The sequence below is a fragment of the Hyperolius riggenbachi genome, chromosome 3 (assembly GCF_040937935.1).
Source record: "Hyperolius riggenbachi isolate aHypRig1 chromosome 3, aHypRig1.pri, whole genome shotgun sequence".
Lineage (NCBI taxonomy): Eukaryota > Metazoa > Chordata > Amphibia > Anura > Hyperoliidae > Hyperolius > Hyperolius riggenbachi.
In genome coordinates this window covers 201,406,940-201,433,242 of record NC_090648.1, presented here as the reverse complement: position 1 = coordinate 201,433,242, position 26,303 = coordinate 201,406,940, and the positions used below count along the sequence as shown (strand labels likewise).

Genomic DNA, 26,303 nt, shown 5'->3' with positions numbered 1-26,303 from the left:
GGAAAATGGACCAACTTGTGAAGTGCTCTCCAATCGAGAAGAAATGCATTGTATTGTCTGTTTGCAGTTCTCAGCTAAGTATAACACCTTGAGTAGCAACTTTTACTTGGTCTGCTTTAAATTCTTGTATTTAGCTTACTAGACTTTTTGAAGCCATTCTTTATCTGCAGCATTTGTCAACTGACACTGCAGTCTACTTTAGCCCTGATGTTTGTAAACAGATAGTTAGGCAAGGGCCTGTTTCCAATACACGCAGATTGGATGCAGAAAAACTGACTCCAATGAAAGCCTATTTCCACTAAACGCAATTTTTCTGATGCAGATTTTCTCATAGGCATTCATTGGAGTAAGTTCTTCTGCATCCATTCTGGATCCAATCTGCGTGTAGTGGAAACGGGCCCATACAGGTTCCAGCTTTGGTGCACGTTTGTGAAACAGTCAGCCAGTACTGGGCTCAGCACAGCCGTCATACTGTCTCACCAATGGACTGGCCAATGTGCGATTAAACTGCTGTGCTCACAACACACAGCAATCATAATAAAAAAAGTGTGATAATTTGGTACGTGTCTACACTGGGATAACAGAGGTCTACAAGAAACTCACTCTTTACTATAAGAAGATCTATAGATAAATGAGGTCCAAAAACAAACAAAAATATATGTATGTACAATATGGAATTTGTGTGTTCAATTCTATCCCTCAGGGGTATAAAACTACAAAAATGCTTATATGTTCCTTTCACACATGTGTAGCTCCTTATGACTGGACAGGCTCATACACATTGTCAATGAATGTCAAATGGGACAGCATTGCTGGGAGAAAGTCCTGTGCAGACATGCTATGTGGCTCAATGAAGCAGTGCTGCTAAGTACGAGCACAGTGGGTTTGTGAATCACTAAGATTAGACAAAAGGTTTTATAGAAACATGGAATCTAACAAACAATTTTGAGAAAAAAAAAAATCAATCTTCGATCATTTTGTAGGTTGGGAAAGGCCATAGCCTGTAAGATCGAGAGGCAGGAGAGGTGCAGTTTTGTACTGCAGTAGCAGCACGGAGAGCGAGACCAGATCTCTGCGGACGGAGATTAAACACAATATCTAATGAAACAGCACTGTGGCATTTGACCGAATCATATAGATATTGATCATTCTTAAAAGCCATTTTGCCCTGTTGCGTGGAATTCCCTATCCTGAGAAAAGTAGCTCACCATTTGACAGGTGCCATCGGAACAAGTGCCCCGCTGGCTGATGTATACACAACTCCTGTTCTATTATGCTATTTAAAGAGGAACTCCAGTGAAAATAATGTAATAAAAAAAGTGCTTCATTTTTACCATAATTATGTATAAATGATTTAGGCAGTGTTTGCTCATTGTAAAATCTTTCCTCTCCCAGATTCACATTCTGACATGTATTACATGGTGACATTTTTACTGTGAGCAGGTTATGTAGCTGTTTCTAGCTGTTCTGGCTGTTACAGACAGCTGTAAACAGCCATTTCCTGTCTGTGAACATTGTTACATTGTGGCAGTTTGCCCAGAGTACCGTATGGTACCAGAGCCTCTTGTGGGAGGAGTTTCAGCACAAAATCAGTCATACAGCGCCCCCTGATGGTCTGTTTGTGAAAATTATTATATTTCTCATGTAAAAGGGGGTATCAGCTACTGATTGGGATAAAGTTAAATTCTTGGTCGGAGTTTCTCTTTAAGCTATGTACACACATTCAGTCAAAATTATCAGTCCAGCTGGAAATCTAGAGTGTGCACAAGAGTCCTCCAATGTCACAGGCTTCCCGTCTCGATCCATCAGATTGGACCACTGTTAACCAATTTCTTTTGTTAACTCTAAACATGCTGTCATATGCATAAACATACCTTTTACAGCACCATTGAAAATCAGCACAGTAAAGCTTCATTGCACATTTACTTGTGCAAACTAGTTAGGCAGTTGGTAAATCTGCTAGGCAGTCTGCGGTGAGCATTATGTCTACAATGTCTAGCTAACATACTGTATTTCTTTTGTACAGATCCCATCCCCAGTTGATAGCTGATGTAAGGTTATCAGAATTGTATGGAGAGTGTTGTTATCGTAACAGTTACTCCTAACTTAAATCTAAAGATACTTGTCACAACATTTACAGACATGTCACACCAACAGTCACACATATGGCCTAAAGGCAGTGTTTATCATAGTATTCCCTATAATTACCACAAGAGGGAAATACACACTATTGGTGCTTTCTTTGAATACTGGGCAGGTTCATTCTTTACACATATTTCCTGCATTCTCTCAATGAAAGTCAGTAGGTAGCGCCTTGATCTCACCAGACAAGAGTATGAGCTGCTGCAGCATTTTAGAGATCAGTGTTCATCAATGACAGCAATGGTGTTTGATTTAAAGCATAAAACTCATGCTTTTTTTTCCCTTATGAACAGCAGAAAGCACTCTCTGGTACTTTAGCTGCCTGTGCTCCTATTGAAGAGACCCTTTCTGTCTTCCTGATCCAGGAAGCGGAGTAAATGTGGAGTGAAACATCCAGCAAAAACTCTTTGTAGAACAGTGAGGAGCCAAGACCTCTCATTAGGCTTTTACTGTTGTCTGTGCTTCCATTCAGAAGAATTCCTCTTCTTGTTTATACTGGTGAATGCCAGCAGAAGCCTGGGTATCACCAGAATAGGAAATGGGGAGTATTCTTCCAAATGGAGACACACACATTGAAGGGGACACATTTCATCTGGTAGCAAGAGAGTTTTTCATCATTTTGCAGCTGTAATTACAAAACATTTGCATTTATCTGAAGTGTAGAAGCATGCAGTGCTGGCCGCCTTCACGCTGGCAAGTGTGTCTAATGGTGGCCACTAATGATCCAATCTTTTTAATCCAATCTTATTTCTTTTTAATATAAGGGACAACCTAAATTATCCATTCAATATATTCACTCAATTTACCCTTATACTAAATAGATTTGGTAAAATTGGATGAAAAAGATTGGATCATTAGTGGCCACCTTAAAGGAGTCATCAGGGAAAATGTAATAAAATAAGTGCTACTTACTGGGGGTTTCCTCCAGCCCCAAGCTCCCAGCATGTCCCTCACCGCAGCTGTTCGCCGCAGCTCCGTCCCGATCCCCGGCGATGACGTCAGGGCGACCTTCAGGTCGGCCTGTACGAGCGGCGCTGTCAATCACTGTCACGTGGGCTGGAGCGAACTGCGCAGGCATGCAGTCCGCTCCGGCCCATGTGGCTTTGATTGATAGCGCCGCTCGCGCAGGCGCAGCACGGGTCGGCCTGACATCATCGCCAGGGACCGGGAGCGAGCTGTGGGGAGAGCTGCGGCGAGGGACATGCTGGTAGCTTGGGGCTGGAGGAAGCCCCCGGTAAGTAGCACTTATTTTATTACATTTTCCCTGATGACTCCTTTAAGCTGTGCAATGTCAAATAAAAGCCCGTGCCTGAAGAGGAGTTTACGACACCACCTTTTCTGCACTTGGTGCACGTGTGAAGCAGACCTCAGTGGCACAGATTATGCTAGGTACACACCATACAATTTTCTGTTATGCTGGGAATAGACGGTGCATTTCTGCAGAGCGCTCAATTCTGACGTGTCCAATCACCCGCCGGATCGATTCCATGCTTGATACCACGGGCAGGACAACGGAAAAAGATAAGGGAAACTAGCAGAAGATAAGAGAAGCGCCCGCGGGGATGAGCGGGATTCAATCCAGGCGGCCGCGGGGACGAGCGGGCGGCATAATCAAGCCACAGAAACGCACCGTCTATTCCAACCATAAAGCCCCATCTACACGATACGATTCTTGTGCAATTTGATTACGATTCTATTTACGATACGATTAAATCCAACATGTCCGATCGGGATTCGATTCAATTCAATTTGCCATTGTTTTGCAATGGCAAATCAAATTGAATTCCAATCGGACATGTCCGATTTAATCGGATCATTAATAGAATCATAATCGAATCGTGCAGAGAATCGTATCATGTAGATTGGGCTTTATGCCGGACATACACGGCATTTTCAGCCCTTATCAATCGAGCTGCTGATGGCTCGATTGATAATATCCGACAGGTCCAATGACCTGCCGGATAGATTCCCCGCTGGCGGACAATAGCGGGGAATCGAGCGGGTGATAAGCAGCGCCGGCGGGGACAAGCGGGATCCGCACGCACGAGCGGGGATGCGCCGGCATTGAGCCAGCGGCTCGATCCGGCGCATAATTGGCTAGGTGTATGCCTAGCATTAGATTTACCTGTGAGATAGATAATTTCCAACATGTTGGAAATTGTCTATCTAACCATCTATCTGCCTAGCAATTAGGTATTGTTCTATTCAGCAGGAGATAACCAGAAGACAATGCACCAGAGATAATGACCAGTCTCTACCAGTTCTTTACAGAAAATAATCTAATTACAGAAAATCTAAAGGTAGCCATACACTGGTCGATTTGCCATCAGATTCGACCAACAGATAGATCCCTCTCTGATCGAATCTGATCAGAGAGGGATCGTATGGCTACCTTTACAACAAACAGATTGTGAACCGATTTCAGCCTGAAACCGTTCACAATCTGTGGTTGTGGTGGTGGTGATGCTGCCGCCACTCCCCCCCGCCCCAGCATACATTACCTGCTCCGCCGGCACAACTGCCCCCGGTCACCGCTGCTCCGTCTCCGCTCTGGTCTCCGGCCCCGGCATGCTTCACTTCTTCCTGCCCGGCAGGAAGTTTTAAACAGTAGAGCGCCCTCTACTGTTTAAACTTCCTGCCGGGCAGAAAGAAGTGAAGACCCGGAGACCAGCATGGAGACGGAGCAGCGGTGACCGGGGTGAGTCGCGCCGGCGGAGCAGGTAATGTATTGCTGCTCCATTGCATCGGTCGTCGGGCACTCGAACGCCGCTAGCGACGCGCTCCCTACCCGCGGGCAATGCGGTAATTTTCCGCACGGAACGATCGACGGGATAGATCGAAATTCGGCGTGTAGCGTGAACGATGTGACAGCAGATTCGATCCCAGTGATCGAATCTGCTGTCGATCTGGCGGGAATCGGCCTATTGTATGGCCAGCTTTACAGAAAAATCTAAAAGGGCCCATACACTTATACCATTTCCTGCCGATATACAGCAGATTCGATCACTGTGATCGAAACTGCTTTGAAATCATTGCGCAAACGCAACCGATCGATTTCCATCCAAAATCGATTGTTCCCGTCGATCCGTCCGTGCAGAAGATTTTGCTCAATCGCCGGCGGGTCGGGAGTGCGTCGATAGCTGCGTTCGAATGTCTGACGACCGACGCTAGTGGCAATACATTACCTGCTCCGCCGGCGCATGTCACCGCTGCTCCTTCTCCGCTGGGTTCCTGCAGGCTTCACTTCTTCCTGTCCCGACAGGAAGTTTAAACAGAGCGCCCTCTAGTGTTTAAACTTCCCCGGATGTGAAGTGAAGCTGGAGCCAAGCGCCGAGAAGACGACAGCGGAGACCGGGGGACTCGCGCCGGCCGGATCTGGTAAGGTATGCAGGGGGGAGCGGCGGCAGTGGCAGCTTCACAGATGGTGATCGGTTTCATGCTGAAATCGATTCACAATCTGTTTGCAGTAAGGGCAGCCATACAATCCCTCTCTGATCAGATTCGATCAGAGAGGGATCTATCTGTTGGTCGATCTGATGGCAAATCGACCAGTGTATGGCCACTTTAACAGAAAATTGTATGGTGTGTACTAGGCATTAGATTTGTGATGGATCCTCTTTCAGCATTATTTAGCAGTGAGGTTTCTATGTGGAGGTAATAAAACATACACTCTAAAAAACAGTGCTGGTGCTTCGCTTTACTTTCTATCTCTGTGCTATTAATGTGCAAACAACAGGTAACCTGCAATGCAAACGGTGCTGTTTTAGCAAAGCGAAGAAACTGGGCAGCCTCCTGCAACTTCTCATACATGTTCAGTGTTGTGCCTCAAGCAAGTGGCTTGTGATTAACATCCAGGCGTAATAAAATATAAATAGTGCCCTTGATTCTACACCATAAAACCTAAACAGGTGCGCCGAACACTTGTATGCACCCAAAGCAAAATTGTTTAGGGTTCTAAAAAGCCGTACATGTGAGGAAAATTGAAAGTGAAAGTGAACAGGAAATGCAAATGTATGGATTCAATTTGACCAATTTCTGGTATTTGGTGAATCATGCTATGCAAGCGACAGTGACCAAACGACCCAATAGGACAGATGGAAAAAGCGTACCCGACGAGGTGTCGGATGATTTTAGAGCAAAAGACCAACCATCAGGAGTCATAGACGCACAGTGTGGTAAGCGTAGCTCCACTGGCTTCAGGAATTTTAATCCATGGGGTCCACACATAACCAGGGGACTCAGCAGCGTTTCTCCTGGAAAACAAAAAAGATCAAGGATGAGAAAATTCATATTGGTCACGATTAGCTCAAAGTGAACCCGAAGGTTGAAAATAAACTAATGAGATAAACACTTGCATTTATCCTCCTACTCCTAAAAAATGACTTTCGATATCTCATAGTTTTATTTTATATTTAAACATTTACAAAGTAGATTGAATGTTTTGTTGTTTCTGCTCAATGGCAGCCTATTAAGTGTCCCTGAATAAAAATATTTGAACTATTGACCTTTTTCTATCTTCCCCTGTCCTCAAAAGTTGTATTCTGCCAGGTAAACTTTTATGGCTGTCATTTGCTTATCAGTGATGTTTACTATATTGCCTACAAGGTACCAACAAGACAGGAGTGGTCACTTCCATGCCTAAAAATTAACTCTTTCAGGCAGCAAAATAAAGCAATATTAACATAAGTAAAACAGCTTGGTTATTAATAGGTTTTGCACAGAACTTGCACATGTTTATCTCATGTCACCTTGGGTGCACTTTAACTGTCAGAACTGGGTCATTATAGAAAAACATTAGAAGTTCCAAACCTTTCTCCTTATCGAGGGGCGGCAAGATACTGTTGTCCCTGCAGACTTTAAAGTAGATTTCCTGCTCTACGCCTTCGGGGATAGCTCCTTGAGGTATGATGATACTGACTCCTGTCTCGATGGAGCTCAAAACGCCACCATTACTGTTGAAGATGCCTCTAGCAGTTGCCACAACAGTATGTGCATCATCCTCATCGTCATCTTCCAAGGCTGAGGGACTGAAACATAAAGGCGCACATTGAATTACAACTACAGTATACGTAAAATATATATGTATGTTCACCTAATAAAAGCAAAGCAACAAGCATAACTTTGAATTGACCAGTGTGCAAGGAGAATTACAACCAGGGCTGTGGAGTCAGAGTATTTTGAGTGCCTGGAGTCGGAGTCTGGAAAAAATGCACCGTCTCCTAATGAATTTGTAACTATAATTAAAATGGAAAATATGATAAAATGTTCTATTTCTCAGATAATAATTATAAATAATTTATATATACAGTAATAGGTGTGCTTAGTCCACAAAAATGAAATAAACCAATCAAAATTAGTTACTTGTGCTGCTTCAATAAAGCAGTCCCCATATTTTTGAAGTCAGATATACATATCTGTTTGTGACTCTATATATGGTGTGTACACAGAAATCTAATATATACTAAATAACATCTATGCTCTAAGTATAAAGCCTGATGTGTAGCCGTGTCACTAATAGAGATGGTCAATGAGATGGAAATAATTCTGCGTTGATGCTGATTTATGCAAATGTATGCACTCTCTTTTCTCATGAAATCAAATAATTTGAGATGTTGTTAAAATTTGGTTTGGCGACTACAAATTAAAGGGTACCTGAGACGGATGAAAAGAAACATTTTATACATACCTGGGGCTTCCTCCAGCCCCCTTCAGGTCAATCAGTCCCTCGCTGTCCTCCTCCACCACCTGGAACTTCTGCTATGAGTCCCGGTAATTCAGCCAGTCAGCGCAGTCCGGCCACGTGCCGCTCCCACAGCCAGGAACATTCTGCACCTGCGCAATAGTGCTGCACAGGTGTAGTATGCTCCTGGCGGCAGAGTGTGTGCATACAGTACCTGGACTCATAGCAGAAGATCCAGGTGGCGGAGGAGGACAGGGAGGGACTGATTAGCCTGAAGGGGGCTGGAGGAAGCCCCAGGTATGTAGAAAACTAATTTCATCTGTCTCATGTTTACTTTGTTACACAGTAGTAGTATACTCTACATATGCACTCCCCACAGAGCTGCAGAGAATCCACTGAGAATGTTGTGCACATTGAACACAGAGGTGTTGTCTATCACCCATAAACCTAGTTCAGATTGTGCATGAAGAATGTGTAATAGAGGAAGAATCCCCTTAGTCCCCTGCAGAGTACCTGCACATCACTCTTACATGTACCCACAGTCACATTGCCTAGGGCCTGATAGATGTTCTTTGTTCCGGTCTGTACCTTTTACAAGTACTCTTACCAAGGACTAGTTTTAGTCTAAAGGGAATAAATATGGCAGTCTACATATCCTTCTCACTTCAGTCGTCTTGTAAAATTTCTAAGCGTTGGCAGTTAAGAGACGAATTTCATGTTACATACTTTCAATCAACAAGATTGTAATATGCAAATTAGAGGAGTCTGAGTCGAGGAGTCGGAGGAATCCTAAACTGAGGAGTCGGAGGATTTTTGTACCGACTCCACAGCCTTGATTACAACTTCTGGCATATTGTACTCTGACGTGGCAAATTCTAATCACTTCCTTTCTCAAAAAAAGAGAGATTATGAGAGAGAAGTTGTTGCACCTCAGACACAGGAGCAGGTGACCCCAACAGAGATTTATGCCCAACTCATTATGGTGACAGCCTTAAAATTTTACAAGTCACCTAATTTTCTGTCTTAGTGCCAAACGTCCCAGAGACAGCTTTTAAGTCCAAGTCCAAAGTTGAAAGCAAAAAACAAAAAAAGTCAGTAAAATATTTGTATTCATTTTCCAGAGACAAGCTCTTTCAAAAGTCATGAGAGACTGGTACAATTAGTCCAGCCGCCAGTCAGAGTAAATCAATTTAAGCAGCCATGAACTGAAGCCAAATCCTGTTCTCTGAACATTCTTAAATTGAAATTATTCAAAAGCTTTGTAAATTAATTTGCAACAGCAACTGCAGAGATATCACCTCACTCAGTGCAGACATGGAATTCACCCATTCCCATCTTCCATTTACTTCAAGTAACTGGCTGTCTCTTTAAAAAGTATTTTTTAAAGTAACACTGAACCTGAAATTTACAGTAGTTATTGGTGAAATGTTTTTTAAATTTACAAAATAACGTAGTACTTTATGCTTTTAAGTGAGAATGAACCAGGAGAAAAAGTTGATTTTTACTTATCTGGGGCTTCTGCAAGCCCCTGTAGTTTTGAGGTCCCTCCAGGTCCTCTCCGTTGTTCCACTGTCACCCAAATCCGCAATCCGGCTGGGTTATGCACTACTGTGCATGCATTGTCCTGAGCCACATGCCTCCTCAAACACGCTTGTCTGTTGCTGGGGGCTTTCTGCGCATACGCAATTATAAGTCTATACAAACTGCACATGTCCTGTGCAAAGTGCTCCTGGCTACGGATGGGAGCAGAAGGACAGAGAGAGACCTCAAAGTCTACAGGAGTTGGAACAAGTTCTGAGTAAATAAAAAGCAACTTTTTTCCACTGGTTCAGGTGTGCTTTAAAAACACAAAAGTTCCACAACATTGTTTTGTAGATTTAAAATAACTCTCACTAAAAACTATAAATGTCTTATTTTCGTCTACATTCACTTAAAATTTGGAAAGGACAATATATTACCCTATTAATCAAACTAGCAATATTGCTAAAACAGGAATACTGTTATAACTGAAAGTGTAGCTTGGTACTGTAGCTTAGATAGAGACATCTTGGGGGGAGAAACTCCATAAGATGGCCCTGCACCATGGATGCACCCAGGTTCAGGTCCTCCAAACCTAGATGCTGCCTTATGGTCAGGAGCATCTATCTTATAGGCCGAAAAATACGGTACTTTTTTTTTTTTTTAAAGAAAATACAATTGAGGTTTTTTTTCTAAAAGTAATTTTTAGGGATAAGAGGATAGATACAATTGTTCATCTTATCAGTTTATATAAACCTTGGGTTTTCTTTCAGAAAACTGAAAGACGAGTGTCACACCCTGCCATATAGCAGCTAATGTAAATTATAGAGAAAACTGACAAAACGTGCAGGATGTCAGTTTTTTCTGCGTGCAAAATCTGCATTTAAGTTTGACCTAGCCCATTGATTAACATGGGTTCTCAGTTAAAATTCGTTTTTCAGTGCAGAAAACACGCATAAAAGCAGACAAGTGTGACACTTGCCTAAAGCATAGAAAAACAAAATCGCTTACCAAAACTCCAGAAATATGTATTAAAGAAGTGCCGTCACTTAGTGATTGTGATCACATTTTATGATTTGTAGTAGAACCGGCCCTAAGCAAGGATTAGAACCTCTGGCAAATTTTCAGTGGTAAGATTTTCAACCTTAATCCTCCTATTAAAAATGGCAAATCAGTAGAAATCTCCCCAAGAGGAGAGGCAATTTCACCTCTAAAGCCCTATCTACATGATACGATTCTTTATACGATTCGATTATAATTCTATTTATGATCCGATTAAATCCAACATCTCTGATCAGGATTCGATTCAATTCGATTTGCCATTGCAAAACAATGTCAAATCAAATTGAATCGAATCCCGATCGGACAAGTTGGATTTAATCGGATCGTAAATAGAATCGTAATTGAATCGTATAAAGAATCGGATTGTGTAGATGGGGCTTAACATTGCCTCCCTCACAGATTTATCCCTACCCCTGCTCCAGTGACAACCATAAAATTTATCAATGGGCACTTTAAAAAGTAAAGAACTGGAACGTGGTCAGTGCAGCATAATTTTGCATTTTGTGTGTGTTTGTCAACAATCATTGAGCAACTGTGGGACAATGCACGTGTTTAAACGCAGACAAACATGCAGTGAGTGAAGATTGAGTGCATTTTCTGAATTAAAAAATGATGAACCCTCCCTTATAATTCCAAGCAAGAAAAAGAGTATAGCATTACGTGTGCCATTTATAGAAAGGAAAAGTTAGGATTCATTTAATAACACTTTGACATGAGATAGAAAACATAGTGGAACATTACCTGACTGGAATTGCTTTAGGCACTGCATTTACATTATTTGGTAGATACTTAAATTTGCTGTCCATCTGCTTTGAGGCAGCATCTGTCTCGGGTGACATGGCCACGCTGGTTGATTTCAAAATGGGTTGAGGAGAATTCTGAGGTTTTGCCGGTATCTCAGGCTTTCCTTGTGCTTCATTTGGCAAGAGATTATGGTTGAACTTCGGGCTCTCAAACTTGCGTTCAAAAGGTCTGGCAGAGCTCGTGTAAGGTTTAGGAGTGAAACGGTTGTATGACGGCGTGATGATTTTTGCAGTCTGTTCAGTGCCATTTACAGGAGCTTTATCAGGAAAGCTTTTCTGGGGGAAAAAGTTTGACTGCACGGTGTCTTCTCTGTTGGAAGGTCGGAATAGGGTTGGTTTAGTTTGAAGTGGTGGTGGCGGGTCTGGTTTTGTCACCGTGGAATTTGTGAGCTCCAGAGAAACAGAACTGACTGTAAAAGTTAAAGACAAAGTTTTATTTTACTCGCACTTAGCAAGTCTACAGATTTTACATTTAACAGGCAAAATGTTTTGGATGAGCATCACATATAGCTAGTACCGAAGGAAGGAGTCCCTGGGCAAGGCTCCCTAAGCATGCCCTTAGTGGCTGCAGCTTCCAATGCTTTGTGCTAGACAGGAAAAAAGCTCCACTGCAGGTCACTTCCTTTTCTTTCTGCATACAACTGATGAGAATACACATCAGGCGGATCCCTCAGGTGTGACCATGTAAGTCCCACGGTAAAAGTAACAATTTACTCCAGATTATAGAATACAGTAGAAACCGTGCATATTCCAAGTGATTAGCTAGCTAAATGCAAGAACAGCTGCACTGTAGATTTTGGAAGAGAATACTTCTATTTTACACCCAAATTATTGCTTTGAAAATGTTACTCATGTTACTTTTGTCACTGCAATTACCAGTTCTGCATTTTGTACCAGTGTCTATATTTAGTGTACGCCATTGTCTGTATTATTATGTACCCCACGTTTGTTTCTGTATAGTGCCACAGAATAGGTTGGTGCTTTATAAATCAATAAGAATAATCCAGTTACTAAAAAGATCACAAAACACATGCACAACCAAAGGGAAAAGTATGTGTAAAGAAAGACATCGAAACTTGCTAGGACAACAAGCAAATGACAAATATCCAAAACACATGTAAATTCCTCAGAGAAAAAATTCATAATGAAAGTACAAAGTGCTGTGGAATAAAGTGAACAAGGAACCTGGACAATGAGAGAGACTTAGATGTAGGTGAGTAAAGTGATGCATCATCTAGAAAATGGTATGCATTATCTTACTGGGACAGCCAATGTCAAAACGGTTTAGTCACAGGTGCAAAAATAGCAACATAAGTGATGTGATCCCTGCAGGATGTTTTAAAGGAATCATCAGGCAAATAAAAAAAATAAAAAAAGTTTTACTCACCTGGGGCTTTTTCCAGCCCCTTGCAGCAGACTGTCCCACGCCGACCGCTCCGTCCCGGTCTCCATGCACGGTGCAGAGGCCGACCAAAAGGTTGTCCTACTGTGCCTGCGCGAACCGCTGCTGTCAATCAAGCCCACGTTGTATGCGGCTTACTGCGCAGGCACAGTAAGGACAACCTCGGGGTCGGCCTCTGCACCGTGCATGGAGACCGGGACGGCGGCAGAGAGAGGAGGGCGTGGGACAGTCTGCTGCAAGGGGCTGGAGAAAGCCCCAGGTGAGTAAAGCTTTTTTTTTTTTTCTATTTGCCTGACGATTCCTTTAAGCTTGTTAATCCAGGGTAGAATGGCACTGTGTGGGGAAAAACAAGCATACCAACTTGCTTGCCCTGGCGTTAGGGCTAGGATATCTCGTTTCTTTAGGGACTGCAGATACAACAGATTAATGAACCTGAAACCTTCTGCTGGGATCACAATCTAAGCATCACTTCTGTTGCAGTTTTGCACCTGTGGCTAAACAATTTTCTTATAAGCCTTTAATACTCAGATGACACAGAGCATTTCTGTAAATGATAGCACACTTTTCTGCATCCTGGTTTCTTGTTCTTCACTTTATTTCACAGCACTTGGCAATCTCTACTCAAAAATTGTGTATTTGCTAAGACAAATTTACATGTATCTTGAATTTTGGCAACTGCAATTTCTCCTGCATTTTTACAGCACTAGTACTACTTGTGAAATTCAGTATTGTTTCTCAACATAGGGACAACTTTACTTTTGTTTGAGCATGTATTTGGGATTAATTTTATTACTTGGATTGTCCAAGTCTTGCTGGCTTCTATAATTGTAAGCTGTAGCTCTGTCATGACATATGACATTAGGTTAATGTTCAATTATTAAAACTAATAATATTTTGTTATATATACAGTATATGTAATTTTACTATTTTGAAAGTTTGAACAATAGACTCATTTTTGTACGTACAATGTGCCTCACAATATCACTGATAATACAGTTAATGATCCAACAGGTCAGATCATTAGCTGCTGGACTGTCACCAAGCAAGGGTGAGGATTCAATCACTCGGGTGACACCTCTGTTGCTGTGTAAAAGAAGGACCAACACGGCAGTGCACGATGGAGCGAGAGGGGTGAGTATTATAACAGTGGAAGGCAAGTCCACCGCCAACACATCGAGGGGTCGGGGCTGCTGTATACATGCTAGATATTGGGCGGAGGCAGACCCAAATAGTCAAGAGCCATCTAGTGCAAAGCCTTAAAGCCGACCTAAACTCTTGCACAGCAGACAAGGAATACACATATAGTTACTGAAAAATTTACTGTGTATCTTTGGAGATATTAACCTGTCTAAAGCCCAATCTACACGATACGATTCTTTGTGCAATTTGATTACGATTCTATTTACGATCAGATTAAATCAGACATGTCCGATCAGGATTTGATTCAATTCAATTCGATTTCACATTGCAAAACAATAGCAAATCGAATTGAATCGAATCCCGATCGGACATGTCTGATTTAATCGGATTGTAAATAGAATCGTAATCGAATCGCACAAAGAATCGTATCATGTAGATGGGGCTTAATATAAGCAAGTGTAAATAAGGGCTGTCAGTTGTGTCTGAACTGTGCCATTGTTCTGTGCTAATATGTAAACACTGGAAGTTAACAGTTTGTGGTCCGAGGACACCGTGAAGTAAAAACTGGAAGGTTTTTGCAAGATTTCTGTAAACTGTAACTAATAAATGATTTTCTTTAAAAGGTTATTATGGTTTTGCTTGTCTTTTAGAGCAGAGAGGAAGCTCTTAGTTTAGGTTCGCTTAACGTATTATTATCCCTCCAATAAGGGGGTCTCTTCCTTGTCCTTCCCCCTCCAGTCTCCATAGAATAGAACAGGCTGTTCAGCAATAGCTGAGGAGAGAGTTTGTATAGATCTTTCCTTACATGTTTACCAGAAATGAACATTACTTAACATTTTGGGTGACACTTACTGAAAGTCTGACTGGGCTTCTAGTCTGCAATGGTAGTTATAACACATATGAAGCAAGTTTATATTTAAGTATCTCCTACATAGGGCTAGTGAACACAAAATGCACCAGGCAAACATTCAGCAGCCACTTACCTTCTGAGAGTGTATGCTTTGCATGCGCCGCATGATTTACAAGCACTGGAGAAGGCTGGTTGAACTGGGAAGTGGAGGGAACTTGAGGGACTGCGTCGTAGCGCTTCTCATTTACGGGTCTGTCAGGAGAGTCCATATCTGCAGGCTTTGCCCTGTTAATGTTTGAGTAAACAATGAGTCTCTTGCAGAGGAAAAGATATCACACACATAATATACCATCGGCTTTATAGGGCAAGGATCTACAAGTAGCATCCCCCACTGGTGCTAAACACTACAGAACTGAACATTTAGGCATCGGTTGAGAATCACTTAAGAGTCTATGAGAAACCACTATCGGTAAATGCAGAGCTTTCTAAATACCTAACTTTTCATTATGTCCAATGATCAACTTTGAATTTGACAGTAGGGTAATTTGTCCCCTCAAACCTTGTCTTTATTCCATTTTGCCTGGTCTGCATTCTACAGACAAGGATTCTCATATTCATTAAGCGAACACTGACTGCCAATGTCTTCAGTTCTCAAGGTTCAATCACTTTAATTTTAAAAACACAGAACTAAGTGATTCATGTATGACCGGTATTGCCGAATATACATTCACTCAAAAATAAGAAAATAAAAACGGCCACCTCTATGCCGTAGGGTGGAGAACAACACAGAATTGGGATGTAAATGCAAGAGCACAAACAGTACAAACAGAGGCAGATGACTTGTTTACTGTCCATTCCAGATGTATCTCCTCCGTAAGCCTTTTTTTTTGTTTTGAATTTCTGCAACATTAAATGCAGCGAGAAAGCAAGCAGGAAACTGTCCAATTCACAAATGATGCAGACAGGATTAGCTCCTGGACACAGATTTGGTTATCATTGCTGATGTTCTCAGCAGACTGGACATACAGACAAATGCCAACTGGAAATTGAAAGCATCCCAAATAAGAATCCCCAGCTTTATGTGCACTAGGTGTGGCAAACAAACATTCTGTTACAATTACACTTCCCATTTCAGTTATGGATTTACCAATTTTCTTTCCTCCATATATTTATTTATATATCATTATCCCTTCAGCATCAAATATCAGGCTGTCTAAAGCAATGACTTTAGCTATGTGCACATAATGCTGTGGCTAATCTAAGAGGAATGACAAAGACAGCCTTGTGTTAATGCCAGTCTTACCACTTGATGCTCCTTTTCAAGTAGTCATAGCTAGTGTAAGAGCCAAGAAATCTACGCGGTGGCAAAGCAAATGTGACAGAAGAATGAAAGAAAAGGGTCATTCTACCTTTAAGTAAATCACGGCTTGCAAGATTTTGTTTTCTGAAAAATACTTACACAAATTCTACCTACTGAAGAGTGACAAACTCCTAATCTAAGTAGGTTATATACGGTAAACATTGAGAAGCAGTACATTGCTGGCATTGAGAAAGACAAAAGGAAAAGAAAACTTTAAGTGATCCCTACGATCTATTGAGGGAAGACAGTACATAAGCCACAGCGATCACATAAGCATTATCATCAGACACTGCAGTATACAACATAGGATTGTTTCATTACAGAGTTCAGATAGCACAAAGAGCCAATCACACAGAGGCTTTCATTGCTTTCTCTTGCAAAACGCTCAGACCTTGCGACTGATTTGTTTCTAAGGAATACTTATTGCAGGCCCCTCTCAAACACTAACAATGAAATGTCAAAAGATCTTGAGTAATAAGAAAGAGAAAACTGACTATGGACAGAACCCACTTCCCTTCAGACCGCAAGAAAAGAAAAGAGCTAAATTAGGAGGGGTAATACCCACAGGAAAGGTTGACCTTAGTCTTGGGGTCTGTTTCCACTATATACAGTTTCACAGAGTTTCTCCGCATGCGAGTAGCACAGGGAAATGCTGCCTATCTATAAGGCCTCTTGCACACTGCACGCGATTCCGATTCAGATTCCGCTTTTTAATCAGTTTTTACATCCGATTCAGATTCCGATTTGCAGTGTGCAGGGAGCAAACTGCAAATCGGAATCTGAATCTGATGTAAAAACTGATTAAAAAGCGGAATCTGAATCGGAATCGCGTGCAGTGTGCAAGAGGCCTAACATGGCTTGCTGTCCAAATCCCACTTTGGTGCAAATCTGGACGCATGGTGCAGACTTAGGCAGCATGCAGCCGTATCGGGCTGCGGCTACGCAGCAGAATGGGAGATGCAGCCGAGTCGGAAATGGCTGTGGCTCCCAGTGGAAATAAGCCCTTAGTGCCCAAATTCCAGGAGGCAGGGCATATACTCCAGAGGTAAAGGTGTGTCTTTCAGTGAATGGCAGAGGGTACAAAGGAATTACTTTTCACATCAGTAATGACTAAAAATACTAATGTCTGAAGGTAAATGAACCAGAAACTGTTAAACAGAACCATTTTAAGTGTATAACCGTAATATATGCCTGGCACAATTACACAATTAAACTCACAACAAAATATCACTAGTTAAGTTGTTGTGGGGGCTATACAATTTGGATCCATGATTACTATTAAAGAGAAAATGAAGAAAATCAGAATGTAAAATGAATATCACATGTAAAGGTGCCCACACATAGGTGAATATCCTAAGGCGGCTGGGGCTTTATATATTCCCACACGCCCTTTCATTTCTATAAATGGCCAAATCAGTAAAACATCTGGCCATCAAACAACCCAGATCTATGAGATGCAAAGCATTTTGACTTGCATTCAAATTTAAAGCAGCTTGAAATTGGACCAATCAAAATTTCAAATACGTTATTTTGAACAATCTTAACCATTTACCGACATCCTAACGTATTAAAACGTCATGCTTACCGCTATTAACAGCAACATGACGTTTTAATACGTCGCGCATTCCCGCCGCTGCTACCGCCGTGTGTCCGCCGCTACCGCCGCCATTACCGTCGGGATCCCGTGCTGGGCGATTGGGGAAGAGGACTGAACAGTCCTCTACCCAATCGCAGTGCCTGGAGTGAATGGACGTGACCGCGAACAGCGGCTACGTCCATTCACATAAACAGGAAATGTAACAGTTTAATAAAGTGTGTAAAAAAAAAAAAAAAAAAGTGAACACGTCCTATGAGTGTTCACCAGCGCCATCTTGTGGCCAAAAAGTATATTACACTTACAAAATACATACATTTTTAAGTATATACACATCATTAATAAAATTACACTTCCAACCCTCCCCCCCAAAAAAAACACTTGTAAAAAAAAAAAATCAGCTTAAAAAAATAAAATAAATAGTTGCCTTAGGGACTCAGCTTTTTTTATTCTATATTTTATGGGGGAAAATTAATTTTAATTTATTACATAGGGGCTTGTAATTATGGCCAGAACAAACAGAAAAATAACCACTTATATTTCAAAATAATATACTGTCGCCATACATTGTGGTAGGGACATAATCTAAACGGTTTAATTATCGGGACCACTGGGCAAATAAAACGTGTTTGTTTTATCCACAGGAGAATGTTTAATTTTAAAACTATAAAGGCTGAACACTGAGAAATAATGATTTTTTTTCTTTTTTTTTCTGTTTTTCTCATTAAAATGCATTTAGAATAAAAAAATTCTTAGCAAAATGTACTATCCACAGAAAGCCTAATTGGTGGCGAAAAAAACGAGGTATAGATCATTTTCTTGTGATAAGTAGTAATAAAGTTATTAGGGAATAAAAGGGAGGAGCGCTGACAACTGAAAATTGCTCTGGTCCGTTAGGATAAAAACCCTTGGGGGTGAACTGGTTAAACTGCATACAGTTTACATGACACTGACAAGCTAAAATTGTTTCTCATGTCCATGCCCATCTTAGCTACAAAATGCCATTCAAAAATAATGTAAGTGCACGTGGATATTTGTTGGGTCAAGTCTATAGACTAATAGTGACTCTCTATCTAAGGTCCTGGTTCCTATGCTCCTCCTGTAGCCCCTGGTGGCTCCTTTCTTTCACAGCATTCCCTGGAAGGTCTAAAAAGCTAAATAAAAACAATGCTTACAACCTCTTGTAATGATTAAGATAGGCAGGTGGAGATCTCTGGGAAGTTCTGGAGAAGCAAAACATAGCCAAGAAGTACTTTAGGCAGTATAACTGGGTAATATTTTCCTCAAATTTGAATAACATTTTTAGATACATTTAGCCTAGAGGGAAACCGATACACGGACATATGAAGGTTCCATTAAGACAGTGTCCTGTCAAAGGGATCATTGAAATCCTAATCCTAACTTTGTAACATACCTGGTTGTGTCCCAATGACAGACAATTAATCCAAGTGCAGCAGTGATCCTAGCTCACCAACTGAGATGCTGCGTCCCAATTGCTGGTAGAACTACAAGGCTATTTAAGTAATTTGGTCAATTTAGCAGAAATGGGCAAATATTCTAATAATTTGGAACACCTGAAAATGGGAAAAAAAAAATTCAGCAACAGGTGAATAAAGTATCTCCCCCTGTTGCACATGGTAAAATTCCATCTCATGCCACTTTTACAGTTAATGTTGTGCTGATTTTAGAAGTCAGACATATTGCAAAAAAAAATATTGGCAATGACGAATTACATCCAGTATTAAAATAAATGTTGTTTGGGACCCTAGAAGAAAACCCCACTGATCTAGTGACTGCTTGCTGGATGTAGTGTACACCTGATACGGTGCATCCCCACCTGGCAAGCCATTCATCTTGTGAGAGCACTACAACCAACCAGCAAGCAGACTCACAAAAAGGCTGCAGAAGTCCATTATAGTAGACAACTTCTGTGCACAGATGGAAAAAGGTTGAGTCATTCATAGCCCAGATAGAGTTATGGATTAGGATACAGACCACCTGTAACAAAATGGTTGATGAAATTGTCACAGTGGGTATATCCTGCATCTACCATTTCCAGTGACGCAGATGCTAAAATCATGCCGAAACATGCTTGCACATGTAGATGGTGAATGATCTTTACTATGGGTTCCATTGCCTCTGCTTTTTTTCCTTTGAGAATCTGATTTACAATTGGACCCATGAGCCATACCATGACTAATCTCTTCCTGTCTAATCTTTGCCAGCAAGGACAGAATAAATGTCTGCTTTATGTCTATGAAGGTTCTCACTCATTCATGTTCTGGTATACCCAAAAGGAATGCAAAACACTACAACTGGACTTTTCGTTTTGTATTCTAGAAGAGGTTTCTAACAATAATTCAAGTGACTTTCACAATGTTTTGCCACTTCTGAAGCAGCACAAAGTTTTAAAGAGAGGGAAAAGCAAAAGTATTTATTACATGTTGAGGGAATTTCAAATAAAAATTTCCCCACACCACCCACACACGAATGTTTCTAGATCACTTCCACTGTAAATGTTTAACCACTTCACCAATGAGGAGTTTTTCCTCATATTTTCCAATATTTTATTTGGAAATAAAGGTGCATTTTTTCAGTTTTGCGCCCATACCATATTTTCAAAAATAAAATGAATATACCCTCTTAACATACATCTTAAAAAAAAGTTAAGTCCCTAAGGTAACTATTTATGTATTTTACTTCTTTTGGCACGAGTGGGTACCAAAACATCCTTCAACAACTGTACACATTTCTGCCTCAGTGTGTTGCTGAGTATGAAGCTGGGTATGAAGGAAACAGGGATGTGATGTAGAGTATTTCTGACATTTCAGCTGTATTAGGCTATATCCATGTGCCTGAAGTGTTGTTCAGTTATCTCTTCATCTCCTTTAGAGTGAGGAAGCCACTTGGATTAGTGATAAAACGTATTTGAGAATGCACAAAAAAAAAAAATCCAGCTGTAACTGTTTCACGCTTCTTTACACAGAACAGTGTAACAAGAAAGTATGTTTAATTACTGCTCACTAGTGGATTTAAACCGTAAGCATCAGCTACCCTATGGCTTGCATCGTTAATCAGGGCACACTGGATCTGACTGCGTAAAACACAAACACTCGAAAGCACACCACACGCTTCTGCACTCATTTAATCCAGCAGGAGAGTAGATATGAAATTTAATAATATGCCACTTGAAGTAAACTCCAAAACAAATAGTCAACAGATGTTTATGAGACAGTACAGGTCATGCAAAAATAATGCATGTAATAAAGTGCTTCAACTGTTTTATGATCTGAAGTCCATGTATTCCTGTCCATTTGTGCCCTATAAATAGGTTATAGTTAGCTCTGGGAATAACTCATTCAACATATGCATTAACTCCCCGGTTATACTAAATTAAGTGTTAAAGAAAAGAAATGCAGGAGCCAGCCTGTAAAAGAAACCACAACCAGCAACTCAGAGTTTACCTTTGTTACACATTTACAGTTATTTATGCAGCCATTTCATTATCGCACTTCAGCCATAATAATCAATTATAGTTAATAGTCTAGCAGGGCAACTGAATATACACTGCAGTGTATAAGAGAGTACATAGACTACTATAGGTTTTTTTTTTGTTTTTTTAAGGACACTAACTACATATTTGGTATTTATTTTAAAAAGGAGAGAGGAAATTTGGCAAGATAGAAATTGATATAGGTGGTTTAGTTTTAAGACAGATTGAGGAGCTGCCAATTTGCCTTGACCAACTTGTGCTTTAAGTATCCATACACCTGCAGTGTATGATTTCATTACAAACTTAAAGTGACAGCACGACATGTTAGAGAAGCCCCATCTTCCCAGCACACATTACAGAAGAACAGAGTCACAAGTATAGCGCTTTCACACATGGAGTGCTACGTCTTTCACTGCAAAGGGTCAGGATGTAGGTGCAATGAAGAGGTCATAGAGAGACAAGTGCAGCATGTCAGAACGTACTTGGAGGGGTAGCTGTTAAAGCTAACTTGGCTCTGAGACTGTCCAGGCTTAGCAGGCTCAGGAAGGATGTTTGCAGGAATAGCAGTAGTGGGCTTTTCAAAGTTTCTACGATCAAAGTAAGACAGCTGCTTCCGATAATATTCCTCGTCTTCTTCAGGATCGTAACTGTTAGCACGAACGATGTCTTCTGGTAGCTTCGCTTGAGGTTTCTGTGGTTCAGGTACTCTGAAACAAAACAAGAATCGTCATTCAGAGATGCTGCAGCCATGAAACAACACTGCATTTATAACAATGTAAAAAAAATTACTTCTACATATTTAAGAAGCACAAGCAAAAAGTTTACACAGTAACTGTTCCCATCGATCTGGTGGTGGTCTAAAAGATAACCGTAATCTATCTCTGTACAGGTGTTCTGCATGTTGTGAGGTGTTACTGGGACCAAAACATTACAAAGTAACACCCAAAAGTAATCAGTCCATCGCAGTTCAAGTACTGACCTCTTGTAGTGCTCAGTTTCTCAGTACAATTCCTAAAGCCTTCACTACCTAGTTGAGGCAGTATTGCACTGACCTCATGTAGTGCTCAGTACGGTTCCTGAAGTCTATACCAGGTATGTTAGGTAATATTGCACAGACCTCATGTAGTCCTCAGTTTCTCAGTACAATTCCTGAAGCCTATCCTAGCTAGGTGAGATAATATTGCACCAGACCTTATGTAGTCTTCAGTTTCTCAGTACAATCCCCGAAGCCTACGCTACCTACTTGAGGCAATATTGCACTGACCTTATGCAGTCCTCAGTATGGTTCCTGAAGTCTATACTAGGTATGTTAGGTAATATGCGAATACCTCATGTAGTCCTCAGTTTCTCAGTAAAAGTCCTGAAGTCTATATACTATAGGTAGGCAAGGGAATACTGTACAGCTATGTTAGAAATGTACATGGGAATTCTAACCCCTTCCAGAATACAATTCTTTGTATAGAAAACATACCACTATGTGACAAGCATTGTAACTAAGATTACCCTTATACAACCTAACAAAATAAATAGGAAAGAAGAATACTCATCAAGCAAGCATGAACTCCATTTTGCGGATGGCACTTTGGGTTAGCTGGTGACTGATCCCTCCAAAGTTATAAGTCATAAATCACAGAGGTAAAGAATACCATTAGCAGTAGAGAATAAAAGTAGTTATATACCGCAACATCTACATTTTATTTATTAAAGTATTTATATAGTGCCGACATATTACGCAGCTCTGTACAGAGTATATATAGTCTTGTCACTAACTGTCCCTCAGAGGGGCTCACAATCTAGTCCCTACCGTAGTCATATGTCTATGTATTTATTATGTAGTGCATGTATCATAGTCTAGGGCCGATTTAGGGGGAAGCAATTAACTTATTTGTATGTTTTTGGGATGTGGGAGGAAACCTGAGAGTCTGGAGGAAACCCACATACATATACACACATATATATATATATATATATATATATATATATATATATATATACATACACACACACACACACATATAGTGGGTTGCAAAAGTATTCGGCCCCCTTGAAGTTTTCCACATTTTGTCATATTACTGCCACTAACATGAAACAATTTTATTGGCATTCCACATGAAAGACCAACACAAAGTGGTATACACGTGAGAAGTGAAACGAAAATCATACATGATTCCAAACATTTTTTACAAATAACTGCAAAGTGGTGTGTGCATAATTATTCGGCCCCCTTTGATGCGAGTGCAGTCAGTTGCCTATAGACATTGCCTGATGAGTGCTAATGACTAAAGAGTGCACCTGTGTGTAATCTAATGTCAGTACAAATACAGCTGCTCTGTGAGGGCCTCAGAGGTTGTCTAAGAGAATATTGGGAGCAACAACACTGTGAAGTCCAAAGAACACACAAGACAGGTCAGGGATCAAGTTATTGAGAAATTTAAAGCAGGCTTAAACTACAAAAAGATTTCCAAAGCCTTGAACATCCCACGGAGCACTGTTCAAGCGATCATTCAGAAATGGGAGTATGGCACAACTGTAAACCTACCAAGACAAGGCCATCCACCTAAACTCACAGGCCGAACAAGGAGAGCGCTGATCAGAAATGCAGTCAAGAGGTCCATGGTGACTGTGGACGAGCTGCAGAGATCTACAGCTCAGGTGGGAGACTCTGTCCATAGGACAACTATTAGTCATGCACTGTACAAGGTTGGCCTTTATGGAAGAGTGGCAAGAAGAAAGCCATTGTTAACAGAAAGCATAAGAAGTCCCGTTTGCAGTTTGCCACAAGCCATGTGGGGGACACAGCAACCATGTGGAAGAAGGTGCTCTGGTCAGATGAGACCAAAATGGAACTTTTTGGCCAAAATGCAAAACGCTATGTGTGGCGGAAAACTAACACTGCACATCACTCTGAACACACCATCCCACTGTCAAATATGGTGGTGGCAGCATCATGCTCGGGGGGTGCATCTCTTCAGCAGGGACAGGGAAGCTGGTCAGAGTTGATGGGAAGATGGATGGAGCCAAATACAGGGCAAACTTGGAAGAAAACCTCTTGGAGACTGCAAAAGACTTGAGACTGGAGCGGAGGTTCACCTTCCAGCAGGACAATGACCCTAAACATAAAGCCAGGGCACCAATGGAATGGTTTAAAACAAAACATATCTATGTATTAGAATGGCCCAGTCAAAGCCCAGATCTAAATCCAATCGAGAATCTGTGGCAAGATCTGAAAACTGCTGTTCACAAACGCTGTCCATCTAATCTGACTGAGCTGGAGCTGTTTTGCAAAGAAGAATGGGCAAGGATTTTAGTCTCTAGATGTGCAAAGCTGGTAGAGACCTACCCTAAAAGACTGGCAGCTGTAATTGCAGCAAAAGGTGGTTCTACAAAGTATTGACTCAGGGGGCTGAATAATTACGCACACCCCACTTTGCAGTTTTGTAAAAAAAATATGTTTGGAATGACGTATGATTATTTTATCCACTTCCCACATGTACACCACTTTGTATTGGTCTTTCACGTGGAATTCCAATAAAATTGATACTTTTGCAAATATATATATAACTAGGTAATTGGGACAGTAAAAACATGTAAGAGACCTTTTTGTTTCCGCCATACCTGTAATTTGACTTTTCTTGATCATAATGAGGCAGTGGGGCGGCTTTAGATGCAGCTACTGGAACAGTTATAGGTTTGGGTGCAACTTCTGGAGCCTAAAATAGAAAAAAAGAAAAAAAGAAAATCAGGATAGAAGGACTTCCTAACCAGTTACAACAGGCTGGAAAAGAGAAAAATGAAATACCTGGTTCCCCAGATAATCTATTCTTCAATTACTGGTCAATACAGAAGAGCAAAAGAGCATGTAAAAGCACCTTCATCCCCATTATATAGATTTTCAAAAGGTAAAGCTGTGAATGTATGCAAATGTGAAGCTTGGGTGACGGTAGTCAATGGGCCATCTGAGTTCTCTCTTACACATCCAGTGCACACGGATTACACCTCAATATAAAACATTACTCAGCCTCATGGAGACTTTTCTTTTTTTTGTAAATGCAATTAAATTTTGTTGCAGGTAAAAAAGGGACCATTATGTGGGGGGGAAGCAAAAAAAAAAAAAAAAAAAAAGGAAAAATGTGGAATACAGGGTAAGCTAGAAAAAATGGAATATCGTGCAAAAGTCTATTTAATTCAGTAATTCAAATTACAAGGTGAAACTAAAATATGAAATAGGAACCCCTTGCAGGTGTTTTGGGTTAATTAGCCGATTAGAGCCTAGAATATTGAACATTTTCACAATATTCTAATGATCTGAGATTTTCATGTTGGGGTTTTCATAAGCTGTAAGCCATAATCATCAACATTATAACAAATTAAGGCTTGAAATATATTGCTTTGCATGCTTTGCATGTAATGATGAGTCTATTTCATATATTAGTTTCGCCTTTTAAGATGAATTACTGAAATAAAACTATTTTTTTCGAGTTTCACCTGTATTGCTTCTTCTAAAGTGAGAGGGATATGGAGGCTGCCATATTAGTTTTCTTTTTAAACCATATCAGTTGCCTGGCTGTCCAGCTGATCATTCTGGCATCAGTAATGTCTGAATCACCCACCTGAGACAAGCATACAGTGAATGCAGTCAAACATCTGATTTTCATGCTTGTTTAGGGGGGTATGGCAAAATGTATCGGAGGCAGAGGAACAGCAGGACAGCCAGGCAATTTGTATTATTGAAAAGAAAATATCCCCTCTCACTTCATGTATACATTAACATTGCAGACCCCATAAGAAACAGTAAGGAGTAGCGTTCAAACACTCTGTTCACCACTTTCACAGTTGCAGTACGCAGGACATTGTGGTTGTGCGGAAAGCAGCTGACCACTTTCCAATTCTAGTAAATATGGCTTCTGATAGTCACTAGGTAATTCACATTACTGCAGTTCTCCCCTATTGTAAACTTGATTGCCAGGATACAAAACCAGGGAGTTTCTATGAACGTGGGAATCCAATTGCATTTGTTAACCAGTAATATGCAATTAAAGAGTAACTACAGTCATTAACTAATTTGCCTCATTTACTTACACTCTCCAGCCTTCCTGACTGTTGCGGCACACCTAAATGCTGAATTTCAAGTCAACCAGTCAGATGGAGGGTCTGGTATGTGCTCAAGGCTAGAGATGGTCAATGAGAATCATTCCTAGTTTATTAAAATGGTATGTACATTTATGTAGCTTGGAACAGGTGCAGTCAAACGCAGCAGCT

The 26,303-nt window shown here is 40.9% G+C and overlaps 1 protein-coding gene across 21 annotated transcripts in view; it reads right to left on the bottom strand.

The window, feature by feature from the left end:
* The window catches only part of TJP1 (tight junction protein 1), a 622,292-nt gene that overhangs the window by 10,483 nt on the left and 585,506 nt on the right, over positions 1 to 26,303 (bottom strand). For 13 of the 21 annotated variants that reach the window (XM_068275550.1, XM_068275555.1, XM_068275553.1 and 10 more), the window contains 7 exons: positions 24,660 to 24,754; positions 21,527 to 21,751; positions 15,901 to 15,951; positions 14,731 to 14,882; positions 11,144 to 11,615; positions 6,952 to 7,169; positions 6,252 to 6,395 (listed from right to left, as the gene is read on the bottom strand). In XM_068275550.1, the coding sequence (XP_068131651.1) occupies positions 6,252 to 6,395; positions 6,952 to 7,169; positions 11,144 to 11,615; positions 14,731 to 14,882; positions 15,901 to 15,951; positions 21,527 to 21,751; positions 24,660 to 24,754 (1,357 nt within the window). The remainder of the gene's footprint in view (positions 1 to 6,251; positions 6,396 to 6,951; positions 7,170 to 11,143; positions 11,616 to 14,730; positions 14,883 to 15,900; positions 15,952 to 21,526; positions 21,752 to 24,659; positions 24,755 to 26,303) is intronic. The other 8 variants (XM_068275554.1, XM_068275570.1, XM_068275567.1 and 5 more) reach the window with 4 other exon arrangements.